We start from the raw sequence: 27,644 nt of genomic DNA, 5'->3' as shown, positions 1-27,644 counted from the left end.
GAGGGGAAACCGAGGGGCAAGGGGGCCCCGCAGCCTGCAGCCCGCAGCACGCAGCACGCAGCACGCAGTCGTGCGCTCATTGTATGTGCTTTCGGAACAAGGACGAGTCGTTCTGACGCGTCGTTCTGCGCGTGTTCTCCGTCGACATTCCGAAACTTGCGGATGACGCAACTTCGTTCCTGACATAGTCTCGGAAGGAGAAGTCGTCGGCGGGTAGCAGCAGCTCCTTGTCAAAAATGAGATCATGCGAAAGGATGGTCCTCTGGATCCACGATCTGGCAAGGTCTTCGAGCGTCGATTTCCTGTTCTTTCTCATCCTTTCCAGTACCTCGTAGATGTCGTTACTCGGGCGTTCACCGATCGCGGGATACCACTGCAGGAAAGACGAGCGTTCTGTTGCCCCGCGTTGTAGGTTCATCAAGAACAGCAGGTAGTCAGCCTCTATTATCGGGTCGATGACGCCCTGTTTGATGCATCCGCACAGCGACAGCACTATCATCTTGTTGCCGACGTTGAGTCGCCCCGGCAGGCCAATTCCCGGGGTATCGATCAGATAGAGTTGGTCGTGCGCCGCGCCGATCCGGATCAACTCGCTCGTCGAGCGCGTAATGCCGGCCTCGGCCCCGGTTCTGGCGACTTTTTTGCCCCTGTTGGCGTCGCTCCCTAGGTATCTCAATGAGTTTATTAACGTGGACTTGCCGACGTTGGGCATGCCACTGACGAGGACTTTGTATCCCATTGGCGGCGGGATGCCGTCCAGGTTGTCGTGATACTTTTTCTTGTACCATTGCAGCGTCTTGAGGACGTTCGCTACATCAGGCGCTCTCTTGGAGTTGATCATTATGTAGTTTTCGCCAATTTGTTCGTGCCATGCGGAGAGCTTCTGGAGGTACTCCGGATTGTGTGTCATCAGGTCCTTCCTGGTGTAGATTACGAGTTTTTCGTGGAACCTCTTGTCGATTATCTTGTCGATGAGCACGTTGCGTGTGGAGAGCGGCGCCCTTATATCTCTGATTTCGCAGATCAGTTGGATTTGCGGCTTCAGGGAGTCCAGTTTTCTCAGTGCTTTCAGCTGGTGTCCTTTGAAATCTTGTTTTGCTATGTTGTATGTGGGGAACACATATCTGGGCATGAACATGACTGATTTGCTGTGGGTGTGGTGCAGCAGCGGGGTGCGGGCATCGATCGAGGTCCTTATGTATGTAGGCTTGCAGAAAAATTTGTTGCATTGCAACAAGATGAAAAAAATAAAAAAATAATTGGAAAAAGTAGACGGTGTGCGGATATGGCGTTGGAGATGTAGAAGATGGAGGGAAAGCAATGCCACTAATCTTGCTCACCGGGTATCCGTGTACTGGGAAGACAACTGTTGCCAGAGAATTGGTAGCGCTGTTGCAGAAACGGTTAGAGAGCGATCCGCAACTGGCGAAGAAAAATTATAACATAATTTATCACTCAGACAAGTCTCTGGGCATCAAGCATTCGGACTACATTTCGTCGAAAAATGAGAGGAAACTGCGTTCTGAAATCATCAGCGCTGTGAAAAGGGATTTGACCAAAACCAATATTGTGATAGTCGACTCGTTGAACTATATCAAGGGTTTTAGGTACCAGTTGCACTGCGAGGTGAAAAATGTGTCTACAACCTATTGTCTGATCCAGACAATGTGCCCGGTAGATCAGATCCTGGAATGGAATCAACAGCGCGGGGAGCCCGAGGACGTTTGGGACAGGGAACTGTTAGATCAATTGATACAGAGGTATGAAGAGCCAAACGCGCAAACCCGATGGGACTCGCCGTTGTTCCCGGTATTAACGACTCAAGATTCCATATCGGACTTCATCGATGATATCACCGTTGCGGTGTTCAATAGAGCAGCTAACTCTCGCGATTCACTTTCCAAAGCATTGCAGAAGCCCAACAGTGCCACAATTTTGAAGCCCGCCTCACAAACAAACTTCATTCAAAAACTGGATTCCGAAACGACGCTTGTTGTGAAAAAGATCATGAACCATATAAAGACTTTACAATCGATTGGAAATTCTAACTGCTCAGCAAGAGTCATTGTCTCCGAAGGTGTGACAGACATCAATGACGACAATTGTTTTTACGTCGATCTACCAACGATTTCGATCTCTTTACCACACTTGCAAAGACTCAAAAGGCAGTTTGTCACATTAAATAAATTGAGAGACATGGATGAAAAAAGAATTGTACCGTTATTTGCAGATTATTTGAGTAAAAATTTAAACGATTAAATATCTAAATATGATTTCAGATCGTAATCAGTCCTTCGGAACAATTTACGCAATTGTTCAATTAAATCATTCGTAATCTCCACCTCATTCCTCTTTATCCATAAAAGATGGCCTTCTTCTATTAGTTTTTGCATTAATTCAATGTCGTTTGAGTTAAGTATTATTCTTATGAATTTACTCCATGGTCTATAATCTTGTCCAGGAACCACGCCTTTGATTCCTACTTCCCAAAACTGGAAAAATTTATTCCAATCCTTAACTGACGCTAATGTTTCTAGAACTGCTACAATAACATTACTGCTTAAATTATCTCTTTGGCAACATAAAAAATCAATAACCTCATATAGTGAATGCAGTTTGATAGATGTATTATTTTCCATTACCATGAGTTTCAACAACATTGATACGATTATATGATCATTCGCTAAATTCAATTCGTTAAAAACTTTTAAAGCTTTTACTATGTTTTCGTTACTTTTTAATAAATCCCAATAATTCCCACCTTGAATTAGATTCAAATTTATCTTTACCAACTGCAAATATTGCAACAGATCATCGCTACTTAGGTAAAATCCGCTTGTTTTTTTTCTTATAAGATAATCATCGATAATCTTGGAACACGGGTATAGCTGTGGATTTGCAACATTTAACATTTTAAGAAATTTCATTCTCAATGACCAGTATTGAAATGATGTTTCCATGGGTAAAGGTAGTGGCCAACAATATTCAAATATGTCTTGCCATTTATCTATTTCATTTATAGCGTCTGTCGTAACATTAACATTGGCCAAAGAATCAGTGATGGTTTGTAACAACGACAGGGATTCTAGCTCTTGACTCTGTTTAATTATACTATGAGCTTCTTCGAAATTTTTTTCATTTAAAGCCTTTTTCAAAAAATCTTTGAAATGTTCCTTTGTAGGTTCAGTGTTTATTGGCGACGATGTTGAGTACTGTCTTCTCTGGTATGCTAAACGTCTCAATCCTGAAAGAACATTATTTTCTTCACCAACTTGTAATAGATTATCGTCTTTAGGTTGAGTAGCTGTTGACTTTTGGCGTAATTGATATTTATCTCTTTCACTCTCTGGTGCATATAATTCTTCTAGATTTAATTCACCACGTCTTCTCTCAGTTAAAATATTTACAAAAATTTTATCCACATTGCAGTCTATCATAAACCATGCTTCTGAATCTTTTGCAAATCCTGTTGAAGTTGTTCCCGAGTTTGCTCCCCAAGATTTACCTAAATTAGATTTTCTGGCCATTCTTTTGAATTTTTTCCTTTCCTCTTTGGAATTTACATTACCTTCTACATATGCGACTGATTTAAATGTTTGTTTCAGCATAGCATTCAGTTGAACAAATGTACTTTGGCAATGCTTTGCTGATCTAGCCGTTGCAATGATAACAAAATCACTTATCTTGGTTACTGCGGTATTATAATCACCACTTTTTTTTTCTTTGAGATCAAATATCAAGATATCTTTTAGTCCCATTTCACCTTTTAAATACTTTGTGATCTTGAGTAGTGATTCCGGTGATTCATCGGGCAAGTTAATATATTCATTCTCGACTGCAGACAGATTCTGAGAAATGTCTCTGTCAACCATAGACAAATACCATGGCTTAGTATCTACAGGTGAGTTGGAAGTAGCAGGCCCCTTTTCATTCTTTGCACCATTATCTTTCAGTGCTTCATCTTCGAGCAATTTAGTGCCGTTAGTTGAGTACTTCCTGGTAATAGTATGTCGCAAAGGAGTTACAATAGGCCCAACAGTAATCAGCCGCCTTATCAATAAAAGTCTCACTCTTGGGGTAAGCATCGCTGTTTTAATCGTTTGCAATCTGCCACAAGTTATTTTCGATTCACTTTCGATGTCTTCTCAAATCAGCTTCAATTTTGTTAACGCTTATGCGCACAGGAGTCACGTGCCATCCTTATCACCTTGAGTTAAAATAAAGCCATATTTCTCCAAAATACAAATTTACTTACATATATATTATAGTTTACAACAAAATAGTCTAAAAAAAATTAAAAGTAATAAGAGTAGTAATGATTATCATGGGAACAATAACCGACTTTAGCGTATTACTGTCCCCTTAATTCAGGTTGAATATTTTCATCTGGAATCTCGTCCTTGACAATGAGTTTTGATTCATCCTCACCATCTCCACCTGACTGATTACCCATGTTATGTGCCTCGACTTCCTTGAAATGGGACGAAAGTAATCTTAGCTGTTCTGCTACATCGCGTGGCAGTTTATCGTCTTGTGTATCATCTAATGAAACTAGAGAGCCATCATCATTAACTAGATTACTGTGCATTGAAGCTGTTAATTTCATCATTTGACGTTTTCTTGCGTTTTCGTCATCTGTTTCTTCCTGATCAACCATCTCCTGAACAGATCTTTTCAATGCTGCAGCTTCACCCATTGCAGCCTGTGCAGCAGCTTGTGCTTCAGCATCGTCGTTCAATTCAGGATTCAAATTACTGTCCTCCAATGATTGCAAGTGACCATGGGAACCTGCATTTTCATGATCATCAACGGCACGTTGTATAGCCTGCTGGAGCTGATGATGATGGTGGTTCATTTGATGAAGGTGATGTTCTCCTTGATCGCCAGTGGAACGGGAATTCATTGAAGCCCCCCTTCCTGAACGTTGACCGTAATGGCTGGCGCCGCTAGCGTTGCCGTTGCCAGTATTCTGAGATACAGTACCGTAGTCTCCATTTTTCTTCTTCTTAAGCACGAAACGTGCCTTGTACGTGGTAACACGTCTTGAAATATGTGACAGTAATTTTTTATCAATATCAGCATCTGTGAGGCCGTAACGTTCCTTCAAAATATCTAACAGACCCGACTCTTCAACGTATTGAGAAACACGGAATTTAGATACAGTATTATCCTCTTCATTGCACAAACTCTCCAGTATTTGATCAAAATTCAAATCGTGTTGCAATATTCTTGGTACTTTTGTCAACACAAACTTGCTCAACGACAAATTAGACTCCAAAGGATGGTTATGATAAGGCTCGATCTTGGTAACAATGAACGGTCCCCTCACCACAGCTTCAGTGGACTGACCACCAGCGGCAGCACCATGTAAAGCGGGCGCCGACATGTACTCCTCGCCGAACTGTCCCTCCTCCTTACCGCGCACGTCTTGTACTGCTGCAACTGCCGCAGCAATAGCCGCACTCACGTCATCATCTTCAGCGTCCGCATCTGTGTACTTTCTTGTATCCGGCCCAACGTTGTCCCCATGGCCGTTATGATTGTGATCGCCATTATCAACCTGGTGGGACCCCTCTCCATCGTTTCCTTTGATTTTACCATCTTGCTCCTGTCCTGGCAACTTGGCCTTCTGATCCATCGACACCAACGAATCTCCATGATGACTATGTTCGTGCTGTACACCACCTTCCAGGTCATCCTGTATATTACCACTTTGATTACCGCAGTAACTGAGCAAAACTTTGAAAGGGCAATCCTTCAAATGGCAAGCAAACGTAAAATGCTTGTTTCTGTGCGAATTCTTAAGGATGATCGGACACCTTGCTTGAAATTCATAGTCGTTGACAACATCATACCAGGCTTCTAGAGACGGAAACTTTCTACCAGACTGATCATCCGTTCCCGAAGCAAGCTGTTTGTTGATAATCGGATGTTTGTACTCATACAAACTTGTCATTTTATACCCACCTGTCTACCTTATATATTTCAGTGATATTGTCCAGTTCGACTAGCTGTAGATTGTCTTGGACTACCTTTCTTCGTTAGATGAGATGTTGAATATGTTTAGATTGGTACCATCAATGGTTGTCTCCTTGTTCTGTTGTTTAATACGAAAAATCTTACAAAATTGACCTCCAGTGATCGCTGGCAACGACCTTTGTTTTTTAAATTTTTTCTGCGCTTTGTGCCACTCAAGGTGGGGGGATTGTACCCGAGAGGTGGGGGGAGCAAAGTGTCCGGGCTCGTAGTCCCGGACACTCTTTGACCGTACTTTTTAACGAAGAAGGCTTGCCTGGCGGTTTTAAGATGCGCAGAATTGAATATCAAGAAAGAGGAAGAGCTTGCCCGAATGAGGAACTGGTGGGGAGAGGAATTATATGATGGCCGTAGAATCATTGGTCAAAATGCGAGTACTATAACTTATGCTTTCTACATTATTATTTTTTATATTTTTTAAAAAAAACTTCTGAAGGTGGGTGCTTTTTGAATTTTTCATCTTGCACACTAATCGTAAAAAAAGGGTTGGTTGAGAGAAGACATGTGGTTCTGTACGCTCAAATCCTGTACATCAACTGCAGTTCGTAGCATGATCATTTTCTAATGAAGCCATGCAGGCAATTATTGCACCTCGAGGTAGTTCTGTGAAAAAAGTTGCCTTTTTTTGTATGTAGGGAAATTTTGAGTGTGTCGCGTCACTTCTGCTCATCGCGTCCATGCTGAAAAGTTGCAGAACTCTTGATTCAAGAGCCAAATGACAGACAACAAAAGACGTAGTGCTACTTAGAATCATGGGTATTAAGGGATTAAATGCAATAATATCTGAGCATGTTCCCACTGCAATTCGCAAGAGCGATATCAAGGCTTTTTTTGGCAGAAAAGTGGCAATTGACGCTTCAATGTCGTTATATCAATTCTTGATCGCAGTGAGACAGCAGGATGGTGGCCAACTGACGACCGAGACTGGTGAGACTACATCCCACTTGATGGGAATGTTCTATCGTACACTGAGGATGATTGATAACGGTATCAAGCCCTGTTACGTATTCGATGGTAAACCACCAACACTAAAATCCCATGAGTTGGACAAGAGAACTTCAAGAAGAGCTGAAACTGAAAAGAAATTAGCAGAAGCAATTGACCAGGTCGAGAAGATGAAACAGGAGAGACGCCTGGTGAAAGTGTCGAAGGAGCACAACGAAGAAGCCAAGCACCTTCTCGAACTGATGGGGATCCCGTACGTTAATGCTCCCACAGAAGCGGAGGCCCAGTGTGCGGAGCTAGCTAAGAAAGGAGTCGTTTATGCGGCCGCAAGTGAAGATATGGATACGCTCTGTTACAGAACTCCCTATTTGTTGAGACATCTAACATTCTCAGAAGCCAAAAAGGAACCAATTCATGAAATAGACACTGAGCTCGTACTGAAAGGATTGGACCTTACAATAGAACAGTTCATAGATTTGTGCATTATGCTAGGATGTGATTACTGCGAAAGCATAAAAGGCGTTGGCCCGGTGACAGCATTAAAACTAATCAAAGAACATGGATCGTTGGAAAAAATAGCAGATTTTTTTGAATCTGGTGAGGCTAATGCTAAATGGAAAATTCCAGAAAATTGGCCATATAAAGAAGTTCGTGAACTCTTTGCCGATCCAGAGGTTATTGACGGTAAAGACGTTAACCTCAAATGGACTCAACCAAAGGAGGACGAATTAATCGAATTTTTATGCGTACAAAAGAGATTCAGTGAAGAAAGAGTAAAAGCTGGCATCAAAAGATTGCACAAGGGTCTAAAATCGGGGACACAAGGACGGTTGGATGGCTTTTTTCAAATGGTGCCAAAGACAAAAGAACAACTAGACGCTGCTGCCGCGAAGGCTAAATTAGCTAAAAAGAATGCTAAGACTAAAGGCAAAGTTGGCAAGAGAGGTAACTAGTCGTTTCTCCTTTACGTTACGAATTTCGGCCAAACTTTTATTTGCGCCGGTGTCGAACTCTGTATTACCTTGTTGAGATTTTCTTGTATACATGTGTATTTTTTTTCTTTTTTGATCTTTAAAATGAAGTATCAGGGCGTAGCAGTTAGCAAATGTATAGATCACCGACCGAGCTCAAGAGAGAAATGAAGGGAACACTAGAGAAGAGAAAAAGCAAGTTTAAAGAAACAAAATATAATGTCTACTTTTGTTCGATCTACTACCTCTAAGTATAAGTTTGGTGCTCATATTTCTGCTGCCGGAGGAATCTCTAAGAGTATCCTCAATGCGTTCAACATCGGATGCAATGCCTTTGCAATGTTTTTGAAATCTCCAAGAAAATGGGTTTCACCACAGTATACAACGGAAGAAATTGAAAAATTTAAATTACACTGCAAAGAGTATGGTTACGATCCATTGACAGACATTCTACCGCATGGCCAATATTTCATTAATTTAGCAAACCCCGATATAGAAAAGGCAGAGAAGGCTTACGATTCCCTGCTAGATGATCTTCACAGATGTGAGCAACTGGGAGTTGGTTTATACAATTTACATCCTGGATCCTCGCTGAACGCGGATCATAATGAACAAATTAAACAATTGGCAAAATATTTGAATAAGGCCCTAAAGGAAACCAAATTTGTCAAGATTGTACTGGAAAACATGGCAGGCACTGGTAGTTTAATTGGCAGTGAATTGCAGGATATTCGAAATGTTATAGATCTAATTGAAGAAAAGGACAGAGTAGGTGTTTGTATTGACACTTGCCATACCTATGCAGCAGGATACGATATTAGCACGAAAGATAGTTTCGATAAATTTTGGAATGATTTTGATGAAATCATTGGATTCAAATATTTAAGTGCAATTCATCTCAATGACTCCAAAGCTCCATTGGGCGCAAACAGGGACCTTCATGAGCTTCTCGGAGAAGGCTTTTTGGGGTTAGAAGTGTTCAGGCTTATTTCTCACTGTGACAAACTAGTGAATCTTCCAATAATTTTGGAAACTCCTCAGAAAAAAGATGAGGGATATGGAGAAGAGATCAAATTGTTGGAATGGATTGAAACCAGAGATGAAGACGATAAAGAAGTGCAAGAAAAGAATACTGCTTTACAGGCCAAAGGTGAAAAAGCAAGGAAAGAACAACTATCCAAATTCGAGGCAAAAAAGAAGAAATCAACAAATAGCAAGAGAAAGCTTTCTGCGAAGCCTGAAAATTCTATTCAAGATCAACTTAAACAACATAAGAGATTGAAAGCAAAAAAGGAATGATCGTAATAATGACTTCTTCGGTGAAGACCTTCTATTCTTCAAGTGTGCTTCGATTTTTGTCTTTTTTATGGTTGGCCTTATCTTGTCTCGCATGTGCCAATCGGCATTTTTTATAGCAGTAAACATGTAAAAAAACTGGGAAGCCCAAGAAAACAATGAGAAGAGAAGCGCATCAAGAAGCAAGAGAATCTCTTGGTGATTCATCCAATTTCATTCTTCCAAATATACTTATTGGGAGAGAAAAACTTGGTTCTAATAACAATTGCAGAATTATAAATGACAAACCGACAAGATGAGTTCCCACCAGCTCCAAAGCTAAAGCAAAATGAATTTGCGAATGATGATACAATAAATCGCTCCCAGGTGGTTGATGAAGCAATAGCGTTTGGCGATAGGACTCCATTAGCGCTCGTTATCCCAAAGTTTGATTCCGTAAACATGCTGCCGACTCCCATGACTTATACACCCCCGTCATCACAACAAAGATCACCACTAGGTCACAGTCTAAATGTACCAAAAAGAAGGGGTGAGGTGAATCTTTTGCAGAGATTTGAAAATGGCTCTCAGCTGAGGGTTGTCTCTGAACTACCACCATTTGCGGATCCTCTGCAGAAGAGGATTAGTTCGCTTCCGACAGTTAGCGAAACCTCGTCAACAGCAGACGTAGAACGCGCTGCTCCTTCCTTCAATGACACAGAAAGCGACGATGATATTTTGACAGGATATCTGCTTGATGATCTAACTACACCGCTTAAATGGAGAAGAGTTGAAGAAATTGGTTCAGGTAATTTCAGCACCGTTTATCTTTACCACTCTCTGAGACCCGTGGATTATAAATTTAAACAAGTTTGTGTGAAGAGAATTAAATTTCCTAAGGAACTGTTGGATGAAAATGTGAGAGGGCAGATACTGTATACAGATTTGCTGTCACGATTGGAAAGCTCTTTGACCAGAGAATTGGCAATTTTGAAATCTTTGAATCACCCCTGTATCGTGAAACTATATGGTGTTAATAATCCTATTCTTATCGAAAGTAAGAAACCGTTGAGGAATTTAATGTTGAAAAATAAGCAACTCCCTCGTTGCGATATGATCATGTCTTACTGCCCGGGTGGAGATCTGTTAATGGCAGCCGCTAGCTGCAATGGAAACCTAGAACTATGGTTGATTCAAAGAATTTTTGCAGAGCTTGTAATAGCAGTCCAATATTTGCACGAGAACTTTGTTATTCATAGAGATTTAAAGTTGGAAAACGTGCTTCTCAAGTACTCACTGAATGAAATATATAATATGAAAGATTCCATTGACTTCACCCACAAAAATATAATTGAGTTGGCTGACTTTGGCCTCTGTAAAAAGATTGAAGCTGGCGAATTATGTACCGCAAGATGTGGCTCTGAAGATTATGTGTCACCTGAAATTTTAATGGGGGTGCCCTATGATGGCCGTTTAAGTGATACCTGGGCATTAGGTGTCATATTATATGGTTTACTCGAAGATAGATTACCATTTGATGCACCTCCAAACTCCTCTTCAAGACAAAGAAATAGAGCAACATCACACAGAATTGCAAGGTACGATTGGAAATGGGTTAGATTGGCTAGTGAAGATCTCAAAGCCAAAGAGATTGTGGAAAATACTCTCACAAGAAAAAGTCATAGGTGGGACATAAATAAGATATTCCTGTCAGCATTCGTCAAGGATACGGCTATTTCGCTGATTTTTCAACATAGAAATGTACAGCAAAAGAAAAAGGAAATAGAGTAAGCTCCATAAGCCCTATGTTTCAAATAACGTATCCTCAAGCTATAACATCATTAATTTAAGGTTAGCATGTTTGTTAATCCTCGCATTTTATGTAAATAATCTTAATAATAATAATAATTTATTTGTAGCATCATGAACAATAAGGGAAACTATATTTTTGTCGGGGATGGCAAGGCATAAAAAAACGGAAAACTATAACAAACACGAAACCAGATATTTTAAGGAAAGAAATTTGCAAGGGAACCAGATAAAGATGTCTGTTCAGTCCAACGAAAGCGAGGTTATCTTAACTCATCCAGATGATTCAAGCTGCTCTACCACAATTTTAAAATACGGTGCCACTGTTATAAGTTGGAAATTAAAAGGTGACGAGCAGTTGTGGCTTTCTAGTGGTGCCAAATTGGATGGATCAAAACCCGTCAGGGGTGGTATTCCATTAGTTTTCCCAGTTTTCGGTAAAAACGCTTCTGATGAGCTATTGAGCAAATTACCGCAACATGGTTTAGCAAGGAATTCCACTTGGGAATTTTTAGGTCAGACCAAGAGTAATCCACCAACAGTTCAATTCGCACTGTATCCAGAGATCGCTAACCAAGAAATGACTGCATTATGGCCAGTTGACTTTTCCCTTATTTTGACGGTTGAACTGGGCCTGGAGCACTTAAAGACATCTATTGAAGTTAATAATCCATCAAAGACTGACTCATTGAAGTTCAATTGGTTGTTTCACAGCTATTTTAGAATCGAAGATGTTGAAGGTGCCTTTGTTTCAAACCTTGTAGGCATGAAAGTTTACGATCAGTTATTAAAGGAAACTTATGTCGATAAACATCCTGTTATTACTATTCACGAGGAGAAAGACCTTATTTACCAGAATGTCGATGATGATCGTATCATTCAGATCGTCAACAAAGGCGTAGCTCTGCATACCATAAAGCGAATTAATTTGCCAGATGCCGTTGTCTGGAATCCATGGATTGAAAAATCAAAATCGATGGGAGATTTTGAACCTAAGTCAGGTTATCAGCATATGATTTGCGTGGAGCCGGGTCACGTACACGATTTCATTACTCTTGAACCAGGTCAGTCGTGGAAAGCGGCACAGTTGTTAGACAAAACTTCCATAGCTTTCCAACGTGTCGAATTGTGATAAAGCCCTAGACGATTTTAAGTGGGTTAGCGCGTAGGAACTAATTCCTTCTTCTACAATACATAGACACAATATTTTATATAATTGATAATGACAAGCCTTATTTTTCCTCCTCCTCTTCCTCTTCGTTTTCATAATCCCCTAATTCTTCGCCAAGACCTGCAGCACTTAGATCTGGCATTCCACCACCTCCTTGCGCCAATTGCTGCTTTAGCATTTCCATATCCGGGTTTCCGTTCATTAACATTTCATTAAAGTCTGGACCAGCGGCTGCTGCTGCTTCTGGCACCGAGTTCTGCTCATCCTCATCTACCCACTTGTTGAAATCTGTTTTGATGTAAGAATATTTGACTTTTTCTTCAGTCAGACGCGGCCAATACTCAATTCCCAAATCCTTTTTGAAAATCTTTAAGAAATAGTGCTGTCCATTGGCAATCTTCTTCAACGTCTTGCTTGAATCGACATCCTTGTAAAAGTTGATCTTCAGTTTGTAGTGATGTGGTTGCTCGTCACCAACATGGCCTTTCGAGACTGCACTAAAATCAAGTGTCTTTTCACTAACTTTAACTTCTGGTTCTTCACAGTCTGGTACTGCAATTGTAACGAGCAGATAATTCTCCTCAGGAATACTTTCACTTGATCTTTGTGCCCATAGGACTTCAGGGGTTAATACTTTTGGTTGAGACATTCCTATTATACGTTGATCAATTGAGGGAAGCTGTTTGTGCAAAAAACCACTCCAAAGCTTCTGACTGTTGATTTAAGGCTCTTCTACCATCCAAACCATTCTAGTAATATAGCTGGTTTTACCTTTAACCCTTTATACAAAAAAAAATACATGTTTTTTCTGAGGGCCAGGAGGCCGAATATTCCAGAACAAGCCGGCGGCACATAGAGTGAAAGGCAAAGTAGACAGTAAGCATCGGTAAGCGAAAAAAGAAGCAATCGACTCATTTCATCTCGAGCAGCGTGCTTCGTTGTTTCACGGAGATACGTAACTGCTCCTATCAACAATTCAGCTTAATGATCAGCAAAGCGAATCATGAGAGCGGTGAGTGAAGAATTCCACTTGCAGAAAAGTAAAAAAAATGGACAAGTCCGGAGTCGAACCGAAGACCTCTCCCATGCTAAGGGAGCGCGCTACCAACTACGCCACATGCCCAATAATTAGGTTACAACTGAGAACAAGTCAAGTCATATATGTACAAAAAGAAAGGTAACATGACCTTTCAACCAGACATGTATTACTCATATGGTTATTTGGAAAGAATACTTTTGACATAGTTTATAATTGCTTGATAGTGTTGGAAGCACCCTTGTTACAAAAATACTCTTTCAGGCGTACGTAATGGGGTTATAGCCGCGAAATGGCAAGTAACGGGCAATTCTTATCAAAATTGTACGTTTTTCCCACTCTTGGAATCACTAGGTATAACAAGGCAGTATATTGTATGAGCAATGTGTCATTTTCAAGATGATGACGCTTTTGACCTCCGATTGAAAGTTGTGCGAGAAATATCGGCTCCTTTGAGGCTTAAGGCGTTCTGCAATGGCAGGTGGCTGTCAGAGAAGTGTTAGCTAGACTAATCCTTTTCGACATAAATACATAAACTGATAGATCTCAGCAGCACGAGAGACCAGGAGTATTTGAGCTCTGTGTAGTTTCGATTCGTTAAACTCTCGTAGTTCTATATTATCTTCGCCTTTCTCCTTTTTGAAGGAGAACATAAAAAAAACTAGAATTTAGTGGTGGCAAACCGAGAGATAAACATTCTCAATAGCCGAAAGAGATTAATGGCTACGTTCTCGTTGAGTTTCTATAGATAACATTCAACCCTTCATATACAGATTGGCATAAGATAGTCCCGGTAGGATTGATTACAGCGGACTTCGTTTGGGTTTACATTTCATTGTTTTTTTTTTTTGGGTTTGTTTATTGATATTATTATTGTTTTAATATTTATCTTCTATTACTTTACAGTAGATTTACAGAGGATATTTAACTGTTGGAAGACCTGGAGATTCAACAGGGCGGCAAAAAGTACGAGGGTAGTGCTTTTTACATACATTTATGAGGGACTCAAATCATAGATCTGTACTGGGGAATAGACCCGTAGTTACGATCACACCAACAGTTTACGATCGTAGAGCTTTGGATGTGGACTCGAACATTCCTCTAATAAACTCTCTAAATCATTTGACTTATTTGACTTCGAACTCCGAAAAAGTCAGAGAAACCTTAGCGAGCGATGGTGCGTTGGAAAGGCTCGTCTCGATATTACATGGTTGCTATATACCGCTGTTCCAGCTTCTAGGACATGATTTGAAACATGTAAGCAAGCACAAACATGCAGAAATGATCTGGAGACAGAAAAATTTGGCAATGTGTGCATGGAAATGGACTTTAGCATTTCAATGCCTGGTACTTACCGGTACGAGAGGCACTGAACAGATAAGGAAAAAAGTGGTATCATCAGGAGTAGTGCCGTTATTGGCAACTGAGCTTGATAATTATTTAATTTATCATAAGAATTACGATCATTTTACCGGAGCTCAACTCGATATAGATCTGCCTTCATTGGAAACTGAAGAATCTTATTTAAAGCTTCGCAAGGACTCGAGTGAAACTTATGAAGAATACATCGAATATATTACTGGACGGGAACCACTTAGATTATCGAATGATAAGGATTTTGTTTATGAGGAATTATCAAGACCATCAATGACACTTCCGTCAGATTTTGTTGATATCTGGTGCTCTGATTCAAAGTGTCATCACAAAAATGCAGGAAATTCTCGTGATGACGCTATTCACAGCTGTAAGCACCATAATGATAGCGAGGAAACATTGGCGGACAAAGAGCCCAACGAAGATTGTTATTTCCAGCTGGACGAGGAAGATGATCATCAGCTATCCATAACCATTCCGAGGGACTTTTTCCTGGGAAGAATAGTTCCGAAACAGGACGACGTAATTTGGTCTTTACAACTATTAGCATTTATTTCCAAGTACACATACATGAAGCAGCAGTTGCAAAACGTTGAGCTTATAGAAACTCTTTCATTCAGGGCGATTTTGGGGAGAGTAAAGGAAAGGATAAAACTCACCAGAAACCCAATAGAGACTTTAAAATTACCACTAGCAAAAGACACCGATATGCTAGATGCCTATCCCATAGGTACTGAAAAACGCCCAGAAATAGATCCTTTTTTAGTAGAGCTTCAAAAGCTTGTGGACGAATGTAGAGACACACAAACGAAAAGTGATTCCAATGCCATGTTCGGGAATCAAAGATCGTATGGTTTTCGTGATACCAGCAATTTTACTGTAACAGATAAATCACGAGTATTACAAGAGAAGCATTTGGTTAGAGATTTTGAGGAAAAATGGAACTATGATAACCTATCGATCGATCTTGATGATGATACATGGACATATATTAATTCAAAGAGACACTTGAATCTATTCCCTCTGGTCGAGAGGTGTACAGTTAGCCATGAGAATCCTCATGATATGGTTTATTGGAGCTCTGTGATAATGAGAAATTCTTGCAGAAAAAACGAAATCACTGGTGTGCGTCAATGTGCAAATTTCGATTGCGGGAAGTGGGAAGACTATCCCAGACAATTCGCTAAATGCCGCCGCTGCAAGCGAACGAAATACTGTTCCCGAGAGTGTCAATTGAAGGCATGGACATATCATAGATTTTGGTGCCACGAAGGCGGTTCTAGTGTTGAGTCGTCAGGTGGTAATACTGGCGAAACCACACCAGGTACTGCCCAAAACTCGGATACATCAACAACTGCCACTCGTACTATTCATGGGAATATTCCTTTAGCTGACACATTAGTAAGTGCAGCGAACGATCATGAACCAAATGCAACAATCATTGAAAACACGTCCGTTACCATTAGTGCAGAGGACTCAGGGGCTGAGGCGAACATCACAACTGCTGCTACACTGGAAAGAGTAGCTGCCCCTACCGAGCCCCTAGATATTATTCAAAACCGAAATGTTATTGATCACTCGCATCATCTTAGTGAGAATAGGTAATCTAAGACAAAGATGATGAGTAAAATCTCTTGTTTAAAAAGAGGACAGGTGTAAATCTTTTATAAGGTAGCTAGATTACGTATACATAGTATGAATTTACTAGGATAATTTTTTCTTTCATTTCAGAAAAGAATCTGAAAAACTTTAATTAAGCTTTTTCCCGTTATTTCTCTCGTTCATATAAAAGCATCCAACTTGATTAATATTTGTACTATTAACAATAAACGAAACTAGTCCGCCACAAATGTTCGAGATTGAATTAAATTCAAACATAAAGTCTCATCTACTGAAGCTAGAAAAGGATGAGTCCTGCTCCAATCGGCACCAAGAAATTCAGTCTTTTTTGAAGAAAGAAAGTATACCGATGGATGCACTGCTGGATTACTACAACAACTTTTGGAAAACTGATATCTCACTCAAACAGTTAATGATGCCTTTGAATTTTCATTTCGCTCCCAGATACACACCAGGATTAAAATATACTCCTGAATTTAAGGAACATCTGGAAAAGCTAAGAGTTCAACAACAGGAAATAGATTACCAAAATTTAATTAGGAAGAAAGATTTAAACAGCCAGTTGACAGCTACAAACAATGCTGAAGAAGAAATTACATTTGCCACTTTAAATAAAGCGATAAGGGAACAAGTGACAACTGTGTTCAATGTCCTTGTCAGTGTTGCGTCCGTGGTAGTGGCAGTCTGGTACTGGACAGGATCTTCAACAGAATTTGCGCTTCATTATAGAGTTATTGCATGCTTGTTCTTTGGGGTTCTGGTATTGATCGCCGATGTAGTCGTTTATAATAGCTACTTGAACAAAGTTAAGGACGCAAAGACAAGAGAGAGGAACAAAAAGGAAACAAAAAGGATTGTGAAAAAAATCATCATCTAGCAATCATGAATCAGTTTCTCCCGTGATAGACATGGCAATCGGAGGCTTTGGTAGTGAATCATAAACTGATGAAGGACCAATTGGTCTACTTCGATTAATAAAAGGCGTATTGAAAAGTATTCGGTCTTTTAAAGTGACACCTCTTTCAGAATATCTTTGAAGTGTGGTAAAAAATGACCATTTCAAAATCATGACATACAATTTGGTGAAATCAAAGTCTGGCCATAAAGTTGAGGTAAACACAATGTCTGCATTCTCATGCACTTGCCACAGCATGTAATCCGATAATCTCATATGCCCGCTAGTCCTAATTAGAAGGTCACATTTATTTGAAAAATTATCGAGGTACATGTCTTCAGTCAGTAGGGGAATTGTCAGATTTTTGGATTCTAGCGTTTGGTTTTGGCATTTCGCAATCAAATCACACATAGCATGAAAAATGTCATTCCTAGAAGTATATGGGAAACATATATAGAGAGTGAAATCCTTTCCATCTTTTGTAACTTCTTCCGCATTTTCTATCTTGGTTTTCAGATCCTTCGACACCAATGAAATATCTCCCACGATTCTCAATCGAGACCCATAGAGTGGGTCTTGAAAATTTACAGCTCTTTTTGCAAATTCGTCTAACTTGCTTCCGAACAATGTCATCAATATATCCACTTCTTGTGGCGATCTGTTGAAATTCTCAATTGAGAAAGCGTATGCAGACACGCAGCTTACTCCAATCTTCTTGCATGCGTAACATAGGCTCAACAATGTCAATCCTCCAGCTTCATGTCCTTTCTTGACTACCAGTCCAGATTTTTTGGCGTATCTTCTATTACCATCCATTATGAAAGAAACATGCTCCGGCACCGGTCCCGTGGAAAGTACAGCAATACAAATATTTTGCAATTTTTGATACAATTTGATAGATATTTTGAGTTCCTGAAGCCATACAATATATAATTTTGACTTCTCCACCAAATAGTTCGTAATTGCATTTAGTTTTGTTGACTTGTTACGTCTTGTTGCATAATCAACAAAACGCGATCTGAACACATTTGGTAGTTTCATGGATGAGTCCTGGATGAAAGAAACTTAAGGGTAATGTGAGTTGAGTTGTGGGCTCCATCTTTCAGATAATCTACTTTTTATAGCTGATTTCCTTTTTACTGCCCTATTTGGAATAGCCGCCAAAGTGCAAAGAGACAGCGACGGATATGAAACACCAAGACAAACACTCACTTATAAAAAAAAAAAAAATCCAGCACAGGCTATTTGTTTTATACTCTATCATGAAACTATTACAAGTCCTTATAAAATTGCTACATAGTGCTGAAGTACCGTTTCAGTCATCTACTCTAGTCGTAGCCAAAAATCTTGTTTTCCACAGAATAAACAAGCTTCATGGTTTGTTCCATAAATGTCAAACACATAATTGTGTGAGGAGCAATTCTAAACAGCTGTGCTTCAAAACCTTTGTAAAGGGCTGTGACACCCTCAATTCTCACTGTCTTGATAAAGCAATCTACAGGGCCTTTGTACAGGTCACCTTTTTGATTGTAGATTCTTGTAAGGATAACGTCCCAAGGGTTCATCACGATACCAACACCAATACCAGAGATGGTACTTGCTACCAAATGAAGTCCAGTGCCTTCTTCCATAATGTCGTTTTTCAGTAAAATTCGCTTAGCAGTGTTATAGATGGGCAGCTGAACAGAAGAACCAGCACCCGTTCTCAAGATTGCTGCATCGATACCACGATACAAACCGACAAAGCCTTCCTTCTGAAAAATTGTCTTCAAACCATCATAGACACCTCTATAGTGAGTTTGCTCGCCAATCTTGATAGATTCAGAGTAAGATTGCAATCTGGTCTTCACAAGAAACAGAGGAGATCCTAGAACGGCACCGATGATACCAGATGAAGCACCTGATATGACGTTAATAGCTACACTTTGGACTTTATGGGACTCCTGATCTGGGTAAAATGTACTATTTAAAACGCCTCTAATAGGCTCGTAAAACCCTAGCCTTGAACCATTTAAGCAAATCTGATAGATGTAGGCGGCAACCAGCCCTTTCTGTAGTCCCTTTATTCCTTCATTTCTGAAGATCACCGCCATACCTTGGAGCGGATTTTTGTAAATTCTTTGGGCAGATGCCGATAGCTCACCTTGAAGCTGCATTCTCGTCTTGACCAATTCGATTGGGTTTGTAACCGTTACTGCTATACATGCTGCCAATCCACCTGCAACGAAGGAACCGAACTTGGTCACCTTTTGAGCAGCGGTTTTTTGGTTCAGTTTGTCATCTTTTTCCTTTGACATTGGTTATAAACAAGTTAAGCGTCTGACGTTTGTATTTCAATCCAGTGCGTAAAACGAATCAAGTGGCCTATCAACAGGTAAATCAAATCAAGTGGCCTATCAAACTACAGATCTTAAATACTTCTATGCAACCCATTTTTTTCACTTCACTATGAGATATCGCTTTTATTTTTTCAGATATTTTTCAGAGAAAAAAAATGAAAATCAAGAATAAGCGGAAAGATAAAAACAAAAATCATAGAAAAAGGAAAAAGAGATAGTCTAAGGAGAAGGCATGATCTTTACCATTAGTTCTCATACCAACAATATAGTCAGATGTTCATCTAGCTGCCATAAGACAGTGAGACCGTCCAACTGCAATCAATTTGATGAGAGGGGAGGGGTAAGCAATTGTAATTTCATAGATCGGGCCGGTACCGGCCCGCTCGTCTTTTTCTCCGATGTAGATCATTACTTAACATGTATGCGGTAAATGATGAGACATTATATACTCAGATAGACCTATTTACTATTTACAGATGAGGATACGTTGACAGTTGCTGCGATGATGAAATTTCTGCTTGATTCATCTGAAATTGTTAAGCATAGTTCCGCAGTCCAAGCAGTAGTTTCCAGCATCGCGAGAAGTTTGAGTGGACATCGGAGTCGTGCCAAATTTGGTACCGTTGCATACATCACATCGTAATCTTGTGTCCCCCGCACCGTGGAGTGGACTTTTTTTAACAGTGTCTTCTTCAGGTGCATACGAAGATGCGCTTCCTCTATTGGTTCTCAAAGAGCTAAGACTCGCATTTGAATGATTGAAAAGTGAATTTTTGAAGACCGAACTAGCTCTGATACGCTTTGATGCACCGACACCTGCACAAAATGCATCTTCCACGACTCCCGTATTGTTCTTGCATTGTGCATTACCCGTTCCCGAGGCTACATTTGCACTGTAAATACTGCCTTGACCGAGGGTGTTTAAGGAATCAGAACTTGCGTACTTCCTTCCATTGGTCTCAGACATTCGATATTCTTCGAGCTTTTCAAGAACTCGTTTCCGAATGTTAACAGGTAAATCAGCTCTGAATACTCTTATCACACCCATAGAATCCGTTGTTACCATTATCGTGCCAATGGCGTCAACAACATTAGGCAACGCTTGTTCATGAGACTTGGCATTCTCTTCAGTTTTATACAAATCAAGAAGGGAAGAATGATTCGAGATACTCGGGTTTGATGAGGAAGTGGACACAGATGCGGAATCACTTTCGTTGTCTAGTGATTTTTCTTCGGCGCGATCAGTAACAATATCTAAGTTGTCAGATTCCAGATAGAATTGTAGTGATAATTCACATATGAGGTCGTTCGACAATGATAATAATTTAGTAGTGACTGGGGGTGCAATATTGACGGTAGTTACAGGAGCATGATGCGCATGAAATGAAATGGAGTAATTATTTTTTATAATCTGATCATTTGATCCACCCGAAGCATGCTGAAAAAAACTTTTTAAGTGCAGCGGATTGTGACTTATGCTGTGGCGGCGCTGCTGATGTTGCTCATTTTTTGAATGTTTATTGTCATTGTCCTTATGATGACTAAAAATACCTCGGAGACCTGTCTTTTTAATAGACTGATCGTTCTCTTTTTCTTGCACATGAGACGATTTAGCTTGTGCTCTAATTTTCCACGCATAGACCCAATGATCCTCACTACCGCATGTTACAATAGCTTTATTTCCCATCATGGTTAATTGAGAATTTGTTTGAGAGGACCCACTTTGAAAGCCTTTCATTATTTCCAGACATTTTTTTGTCTTTGCATCGAATACTCGTATTCTCGAATCATTTGATGTAACTAAAAGCCTAAGCGATTTATCAACAGCATCGCGATAAGACTCCAAACAAATTACACGAGGACCATGATGCATCTTGATGTTCGCGTTACCACTAAAACTTCCTTCTTGAGTTTCCTTGTCGGTAACGTGAAACGATTTGATATAATCAAGCCCCTTTGTAGCCAAGATGTAGACGTAACCATTGAACGTACCCACAAAAGTATAGGCTGCATCATTTTTAGAGACAGCTATTGAAGTTATTAGGTCCTGACAATCAAATTCGAAGCTAACCTCATCATCTAGTATTGACCAGAGCCGACATTTGTGATCTAGACATCCAGTGATTAAAAATCTATCATCAGTTGGATGGAAAGCCACACATGTGACAAAATCGGGGTGCATGAAGCTTTTCAATGGGCGGTCGCGCTCAGGATGCCAAAGACATACCGATTTGTCCATAGATGCTGTTACAATAAAATTATTCTTCGACCAATTAATATCCAAAATATCAGCTGTATGGTGCTTAAATACGCTAAAAGGGGTGGGATGGAAGACTGGAGCATATAAATTACTAATTCCAGTTTTGAAGCTATGCCCATTTTTATGAGTGTCTTTGCCTGTACAATTCGGGAGGGGAGCTGCAGCACTTCCCGGGGATGCCTGTTGCTTTAGTACTATTGCTTTATTTTTGAGTGCCTGAATGTTCTCCTCTGTAAAATCTAAATGCCATCTTTCTAAAGGAGATGCAATGACTTTCCAAAGCCGTAAGACGCCGTCTTTCCCTCCAGAGGCCATATAATTTCCATCTTGACTAAACCGCGTCACCCAAATAGCATTGGGTGCTGCCTCTGAGTTTAAAGATGGAACCCTGGGACTATTTTCTCCGAATGAACTATCATTTACAACTATCTCTTGTGCCAGGAATAGCCTCCTGAATTGTTTTAAATTTTTACCACGTTTCAGCATCTTGATGTAATGAGGCTCTCTAAGATAATCCTCAAATTGCTCTCTGTCTATAGAGCCAAAAAGGCTTTTGATCATTGCATCAGGTTTATTGTACGTTTTATGATTCTTGGACAATTTCTCCTTAACCTTCGACAATGAATTCCGGAAGTGAGCGTCTGCCGTAGGACCTGCCTCTTTAGTTAACATCGATCTACTGACATTGAAAGTTAAGGGTCTAATGTCTGCCGAGTATTCCACGTTTGAAGCACTATCGACATCATTTGATTTGATAGGCACTGAAAGTACAGTCGAGTCATCCGTAGCAGGAGTTACCACAGATTCACTATTGCCGTTCTTTTCGATTCCTTTGCCACCGTTTTCTTCTCTCTTCGACTGTGCAGCTTGCTTTTTCTGACTCTCATGTGTGATTGACCTAGTTCTAAATAAATCCATGTCCACCTAGTTTACCAATATTTGAATGGCAAATAAGGACCCTCTTACAACTTGCTAGTGAAAAACTCTTGCGAATACACTTTCTTCTTTATCGAGAGCTTGTCAAGTTGCAAAAAACCCTGTTGGATGAGTCTCAAGAAAAGTATTGAAAAAAATAGCTCAATGGTTCAAATAATGCTGTGATAGATTGAATATATTTCTAGCTTTCATTTCGTTTTCTAGTGCTGAATTGAACCCTTTGATTTTCGTTTCTAATCACTTTTCTACGTTAAATGAAATTTTGAAATGAGTAAAAAATATCAAGAGACACATATGCTCATCAGAACCAATAGCAAGAGCTCCCAATTCTTCTAAGAGATGTCTGTCAAACCCATAGATACGTTTATTACGAACAGCGTGAAGCTCTTTGAGGTGAATCCATCGCAAACAACGTTCACGATATTGTATCAACATCGTGCTCGTAAATATACAGGAGAGAAACCCAACAACATACCACAGGTTTCGTTTAAAACTCATAATGGCTCGCTGTCAACAAATTATAAATTCACAACGAGGAAAAGCAAGGATGTCTCAAGACTTCTAAGCGCCTTAGGCCCCAAGGGTGTCACGATAGCAGTTTCCAAGGTGGACAAAAAAATTAGAAAATCGACCAAGGCCAACGATCAGCAGATTAAAAAGAAGAGAGACAATGTTAAGCAGTTCAAATCGAACGACATCGCAGGCATAAGTACCTTGTTAGTGAATACTGACGTTAAAGAGTATGTGCCTGTGCAGGAGGCCAGTAGTCAACAGACTGATGGTAAGCAAGGGTCTTCATCCAAGAAGAAGAAGCAAAATAAGAACAAGAATAAGAAGAAGCGTTAAATTCACCTTTCCCAAAAAATTTTGGGGTACCATTTTTATTATAAATCACCAGTAAATTTGTGTATATTATAAAATTATGTAAATATATGCATCCTCATTAATGTCCTCCTGTGTTTCCCATTTGTGTAGAATATATTATCTTATCTACCTGTAAGCTTACTATTTCTTAGATCTTTTCTTTCTTTTCTTCTTTTTTTTACTCCTTTTGCTACCTGTGTCAGCATTCAACTGATTCTCTTGCATATCTTGCCCATTTTCATCGTTAGCCGTGCTACTGTTATTCGGTAAATCATCATTGCTAAAGTTATGTTCCCTATCGTAGGCTGACGAAAACCTTTCATACCTTTCGTTGTCTTCTTCAGTTTCTTCCGAAATGGATGGCAATCCTTGGTTCTTTGTTGCTGATGACAGGCGAGAGCCGGAGGCAACAGCCGAAAGATTACTGCCATTATTAATTGTGATATTACCAAAAAATGTGTCGCTTTGAGCTTCGTCATGATATTTTGGTGGTATATCTTCTCCCTTCTGTAAAATGGTATCCTTCGTGATCTCAGTACCATTGTAAGATGGGGGAATTCCAATTTCGCCGTAGAGGCTACCGAAAGCATATTTTTTCACGTTGGCTTCTATAAAAACAAATCCCACTTGGCCCAAATTAACATGCAACTCAACCTCATCAGATTCAATTTCATAAGAAGAGGTTGGATCATGAACAGTCTGCAAATCTCCCGGCAAATCAATATCTCTGCCTTCGGATAACAATTCGCGAAGTTCAACATTATCAGGATCCTCGAGTAGGCCGTCTTTGGTGTAAGTTCTTGTATATGCAGCATTTAATGATCCAATACCAATGAAGAGATCAATTCCCACATTTTGCGTAACATCCATCAGTTTCTTACCATTGTGTGTGATGAATACCGTTCCTGTTCTAAACCTATAACCAAACCCCACAACATCGCCCTCTTGTAATTTTGGAAGTAATGTACTTGCCATAAAAGGATTATTTATGCGTAGTTTTCCTGTAGATTCATAAGCGATGGAATAAAGTGACATTCCCGGTATCCTGAAATATGGATAGGGAAACGTCATTAATCCAATACTGAAGACAGCATTAGAACTGCCTGAATGCTTGAATACCTTGACTTCGAAGTAAACTGCATCTTTTTTATTGAAAGGCAATGGATAGTTCATGATAGTTGATGAGCTTTTATTGTATTTCGTAAAACTAATATCAAGTTTATCCTGAATCAAGAAGCTAGGTAAAAAATTCCCGTCTTGATCAGTATTGTCGTTTATGCTAGGTAAAAGAAAGTAGCTTTGAATACCCCGATCTTTAATAAATTGGATATCACTCTCATTCAAAAATGTTCCAAATTCTTTGACATTAGGCGGGTTGATTCTTTGAAACTCTTTGGCACGATAGTAAAGATCAAGCTCAAAGGCAGACATCTTAGAAACCTGTGCAGCTTCCTGCTCCTGAAATATGGCGTCATCATCAAACTGACCCGGCGATGCGAAACTGGAATCTAAAAGGATACCTCCTTTCTTCTTCTGGAAGAAACCATGAATCCCTCCTCCGGTGTTGCGCCCAAGACCAGCTTCTTCATCATATTCACTTTCATCTGCACCGCAGAAAGTAACGTATATAGCTACCACAATTAGTACTACCATAAGTACCGCAAATGTAACGGAGAGACTTATCAAAAATGCTAAGCTTATCGTATCTGAGTCATCCATCGTTGGCGGTGTGAACAGCTCATCAAATAGCTTTACGTTTGACGGGCTATATGCAATATCCTTTATTGTATCTGTATCAGTATTATACATAATACAACCCGAAGTTTGTGAGACTCTTAAAGGAGTGATGAATATGAAGAAATCAGACTTCGTCCCTATTAAACCCATTGAACTATCGAAAGAAAGTCAGATGCTTAATAAATGTCTCTTTAAAAAAAAGGTGTTAATCATGAAATACGAAGAAACATAATATCGATTTAAGTAGTTAAATGCTGTTTTGAAAGTCTACTTATCATGCATATATATATCTAAATGATAGACGGATCATTGGGTTATAGAACATCACTCAATATCGACTTATTCATCAAGTTCGTCACTCTCATATTCTCCTCCCGCCTCGCTCCATTCGATATAGTATTCCTTCATCATCGATTTGAATTGCTTCAAGAATAGTGGATCGAACGGGAAATAGCTTTGCAAATCAATAAACTGTTGCCTTGTAGCCAGAGACCACGTTGATGCAGCTGCCGATGCTACTGAATTTTTTTTATTTTTGTCACCTCTTCCAATAATACCTCTTAATCTCTCGTTATTGTTATTTTCTATAATGCTAAAACAATATGCGACATCCTCATGCTGTGAGATGCGTGAGAACATAAGCATCACATTTTCATTGCAATACTTCAATGGATTGAACTTTGAAAGAACCATTCTAGGAAAGAATTTCTCCAGTTCGCACTCCCAATTCCCATCTGCGTCCCTGAATAAAGAGTACCTAAAACAGAAGATGTAGCAGAGGGCTTGGAACGCAGCATAAAAATGCTTAAATCTATCCATTCCACCCGATTGTTCAACTTCATCCTCCCTTTCTATTACGTAGCGGTTGAGCCATGACGTTAGATAACTGGCAACAAAGATAATTTGAGTCCTCGACAGTTTCTTAGCGCGAGCAATGAAAGAACCCAAATACTGCAGTGACTTGATCTTTTTCTCGTAAGTTTCGTTCGGCGAAAATGAAATATCGATCAGTGTCACTAAAAATGAGTCCATTAGTTCGACTTGCTGCTGAGACATGTGGAACATGATATACTGAATTGATCTTGTGTAGTATGTTGGAAGCACGTGTGTCTTGAATAAGGTACTCAAGGTATTAAAGATAGATACACCTTCACCACTTTCCAAACTTTCTGGGGTTAGTCTTTCACCGAGGCGTGTACTTATCAAGGTTAAAATCGAATCTAGCTTGCAAGAGAGTTCTTTGATGTTCATGGAAGCCTGGACATTATACTCTTCTTCACCTTCGTCATATTCGTCACCGCTTAAAATTTCATTTTCTTGTTCATCCTCTGGTTCATCTGATTTTTCCCCATTTTCGTTATCTTCATCATCATCATCATCATCATCATCAGCAGCAGCAGCAGCGGGAGCATCGTCACTATCTGATTCGTTGTCATTGTCCGAAGATTCGCTCAGATTATCTTCAATGTCATCATCCAGTTCATCTAATTCATTTTGTAGTGCAACGTCTAACGAAATTGCCCTTTCCATTAACAGTGACCACGCTTGGAACTGTAATTCTTTGCAATATGTTGTCAGTTGCAGCACATTCGAGATATAATTAATCAGCTTTTTGCGGGTGTCATTGTTGTTTGGAAAAAAACGGATCATGTATAGATCAATGAATCCCATTGATGATGGTATCATTCTTAAGAAAAACTTCAGCATTTCATGATGACATGCCGTCTTTTCAAGTGGCAAATGAAAGCCTGATATCAGAATCATAGAAACGTCTTGCCACCATTTGGGTATACTGGAGCAGAGGATTCTAATGAAGAATATATATTTACTTAGAGTTGGTGATGGTAATTCCCACCATTTCTCAAAGTTGATTATAGCTTGTATCAAAATTGCTCCCCGTCCCGAGTCAATCTTGTTAATGTTATTGGATAGAACATCTAGTAAGACACCAAAATGCTCTGCGCTGATTCTGTTTGTGTTGTTGCTCGGAAGGGCTATCTGTTGGGCAATCTGATCGATGTGCGTGGACTCATTCTATAACAATTATTCATGAAACTGTTAGTACTTCATTTTAGTTGACAATCGATTGCGAGAAAATCCGCAAGCAACAAAAAATGATACATACTTTTTCCATTTCGTCTAATCCTGACTTGACAAATCTTCTGAAAATTTCCATTGAGAAGGCTCCATTTTCATTCATATCTTGAGGCGCCGGATGTGATGTTATTTCATCTGAGAACTCGACTTTTCTCTTTTTTGGCTGTTCTATCCTATTTGCCGCCAGGTCTTGTGCAGGTCTTTTGCCGATATTCTCGAACGCCATCATCATCGTGGAGAAACTAACCTTATTGCAAAATATGGAACTTTGGAAATACT

General features: G+C 39.8%; 17 protein-coding genes and 1 non-coding gene across 18 annotated transcripts; 8 read left to right on the top strand and 10 right to left on the bottom strand.

Annotated features, from left to right (window-relative positions):
• Positions 1-76: 76 nt before the first annotated feature.
• Positions 77-1,138, bottom strand: MTG1 (putative GTPase MTG1; the record flags this gene model as incomplete). Its single annotated transcript, XM_037288449.1, has 1 exon — positions 77-1,138. One exon carries the CDS (start codon positions 1,136-1,138, stop codon positions 77-79), a length of 1,062 nt encoding a protein of 353 aa, XP_037144344.1.
• A 182-nt stretch (positions 1,139-1,320) lies between these two features.
• KTI12 (Kti12p) lies at positions 1,321-2,259 on the top strand (the record flags this gene model as incomplete). The annotated part of the gene is made up of 1 exon (XM_037288448.1): positions 1,321-2,259. The coding sequence occupies one exon, from the start codon at positions 1,321-1,323 to the stop codon at positions 2,257-2,259; it is 939 nt and encodes a 312-aa protein (XP_037144343.1).
• On the bottom strand, positions 2,256-4,085 carry ATP25 (Atp25p; the record flags this gene model as incomplete). Its single annotated transcript, XM_037288447.1, has 1 exon — positions 2,256-4,085. The coding sequence occupies one exon, from the start codon at positions 4,083-4,085 to the stop codon at positions 2,256-2,258; it is 1,830 nt and encodes a 609-aa protein (XP_037144342.1).
• A 266-nt stretch (positions 4,086-4,351) lies between these two features.
• ABF1 (DNA-binding protein ABF1) lies at positions 4,352-5,956 on the bottom strand (the record flags this gene model as incomplete). Its single annotated transcript, XM_037288446.1, has 1 exon — positions 4,352-5,956. One exon carries the CDS (start codon positions 5,954-5,956, stop codon positions 4,352-4,354), a length of 1,605 nt encoding a protein of 534 aa, XP_037144341.1.
• Positions 5,957-6,788: 832 nt separating this feature from the next.
• On the top strand, positions 6,789-7,934 carry RAD27 (multifunctional nuclease RAD27; the record flags this gene model as incomplete). The annotated part of the gene is made up of 1 exon (XM_037288445.1): positions 6,789-7,934. One exon carries the CDS (start codon positions 6,789-6,791, stop codon positions 7,932-7,934), a length of 1,146 nt encoding a protein of 381 aa, XP_037144340.1.
• A 237-nt stretch (positions 7,935-8,171) lies between these two features.
• Positions 8,172-9,251, top strand: APN1 (DNA-(apurinic or apyrimidinic site) lyase APN1; the record flags this gene model as incomplete). The annotated part of the gene is made up of 1 exon (XM_037288444.1): positions 8,172-9,251. The coding sequence occupies one exon, from the start codon at positions 8,172-8,174 to the stop codon at positions 9,249-9,251; it is 1,080 nt and encodes a 359-aa protein (XP_037144339.1).
• A 276-nt stretch (positions 9,252-9,527) lies between these two features.
• PRR1 (serine/threonine protein kinase PRR1) lies at positions 9,528-11,018 on the top strand (the record flags this gene model as incomplete). The annotated part of the gene is made up of 1 exon (XM_037288443.1): positions 9,528-11,018. One exon carries the CDS (start codon positions 9,528-9,530, stop codon positions 11,016-11,018), a length of 1,491 nt encoding a protein of 496 aa, XP_037144338.1.
• Positions 11,019-11,184: 166 nt separating this feature from the next.
• On the top strand, positions 11,185-12,168 carry HG535_0D03170 (glucose-6-phosphate 1-epimerase; the record flags this gene model as incomplete). Its single annotated transcript, XM_037288442.1, has 1 exon — positions 11,185-12,168. The coding sequence occupies one exon, from the start codon at positions 11,185-11,187 to the stop codon at positions 12,166-12,168; it is 984 nt and encodes a 327-aa protein (XP_037144337.1).
• A 100-nt stretch (positions 12,169-12,268) lies between these two features.
• SBA1 (Hsp90 cochaperone SBA1) lies at positions 12,269-12,856 on the bottom strand (the record flags this gene model as incomplete). The annotated part of the gene is made up of 1 exon (XM_037288441.1): positions 12,269-12,856. One exon carries the CDS (start codon positions 12,854-12,856, stop codon positions 12,269-12,271), a length of 588 nt encoding a protein of 195 aa, XP_037144336.1.
• Positions 12,857-13,257: 401 nt separating this feature from the next.
• HG535_0Dtrna6A lies at positions 13,258-13,330 on the bottom strand. The gene has a single exon. It is a non-coding gene; the product is annotated as a tRNA-Ala (tRNA).
• A 909-nt stretch (positions 13,331-14,239) lies between these two features.
• Positions 14,240-16,222, top strand: MUB1 (MYND-type zinc finger protein MUB1; the record flags this gene model as incomplete). The annotated part of the gene is made up of 1 exon (XM_037288440.1): positions 14,240-16,222. One exon carries the CDS (start codon positions 14,240-14,242, stop codon positions 16,220-16,222), a length of 1,983 nt encoding a protein of 660 aa, XP_037144335.1.
• A 244-nt stretch (positions 16,223-16,466) lies between these two features.
• On the top strand, positions 16,467-17,114 carry VPH2 (Vph2p; the record flags this gene model as incomplete). The annotated part of the gene is made up of 1 exon (XM_037288439.1): positions 16,467-17,114. The coding sequence occupies one exon, from the start codon at positions 16,467-16,469 to the stop codon at positions 17,112-17,114; it is 648 nt and encodes a 215-aa protein (XP_037144334.1).
• Positions 17,115-17,117: 3 nt separating this feature from the next.
• Positions 17,118-18,173, bottom strand: SRT1 (ditrans,polycis-polyprenyl diphosphate synthase; the record flags this gene model as incomplete). Its single annotated transcript, XM_037288438.1, has 1 exon — positions 17,118-18,173. One exon carries the CDS (start codon positions 18,171-18,173, stop codon positions 17,118-17,120), a length of 1,056 nt encoding a protein of 351 aa, XP_037144333.1.
• A 287-nt stretch (positions 18,174-18,460) lies between these two features.
• OAC1 (Oac1p) lies at positions 18,461-19,429 on the bottom strand (the record flags this gene model as incomplete). The annotated part of the gene is made up of 1 exon (XM_037288437.1): positions 18,461-19,429. The coding sequence occupies one exon, from the start codon at positions 19,427-19,429 to the stop codon at positions 18,461-18,463; it is 969 nt and encodes a 322-aa protein (XP_037144332.1).
• Positions 19,430-19,994: 565 nt separating this feature from the next.
• DGR2 (Dgr2p) lies at positions 19,995-22,649 on the bottom strand (the record flags this gene model as incomplete). Its single annotated transcript, XM_037288436.1, has 1 exon — positions 19,995-22,649. One exon carries the CDS (start codon positions 22,647-22,649, stop codon positions 19,995-19,997), a length of 2,655 nt encoding a protein of 884 aa, XP_037144331.1.
• A 357-nt stretch (positions 22,650-23,006) lies between these two features.
• Positions 23,007-23,513, top strand: SRP21 (signal recognition particle subunit SRP21; the record flags this gene model as incomplete). Its single annotated transcript, XM_037288435.1, has 1 exon — positions 23,007-23,513. One exon carries the CDS (start codon positions 23,007-23,009, stop codon positions 23,511-23,513), a length of 507 nt encoding a protein of 168 aa, XP_037144330.1.
• A 159-nt stretch (positions 23,514-23,672) lies between these two features.
• SSH4 (Ssh4p) lies at positions 23,673-25,418 on the bottom strand (the record flags this gene model as incomplete). The annotated part of the gene is made up of 1 exon (XM_037288434.1): positions 23,673-25,418. One exon carries the CDS (start codon positions 25,416-25,418, stop codon positions 23,673-23,675), a length of 1,746 nt encoding a protein of 581 aa, XP_037144329.1.
• A 189-nt stretch (positions 25,419-25,607) lies between these two features.
• Positions 25,608-27,597, bottom strand: RRN3 (rDNA-binding RNA polymerase I transcriptional factor; the record flags this gene model as incomplete). Its single annotated transcript, XM_037288433.1, has 2 exons — positions 25,608-27,302; positions 27,394-27,597. 2 exons carry the CDS (start codon positions 27,595-27,597, stop codon positions 25,608-25,610), a joined length of 1,899 nt encoding a protein of 632 aa, XP_037144328.1.
• Between the last annotated feature and the right edge of the window lie 47 nt (positions 27,598-27,644).

This window comes from Zygotorulaspora mrakii, chromosome 4 (assembly GCF_013402915.1).
Source record: "Zygotorulaspora mrakii chromosome 4, complete sequence".
Classification (NCBI taxonomy): domain Eukaryota; kingdom Fungi; phylum Ascomycota; class Saccharomycetes; order Saccharomycetales; family Saccharomycetaceae; genus Zygotorulaspora; species Zygotorulaspora mrakii.
This window is presented reverse-complemented; position numbering and strand designations above follow the sequence as displayed.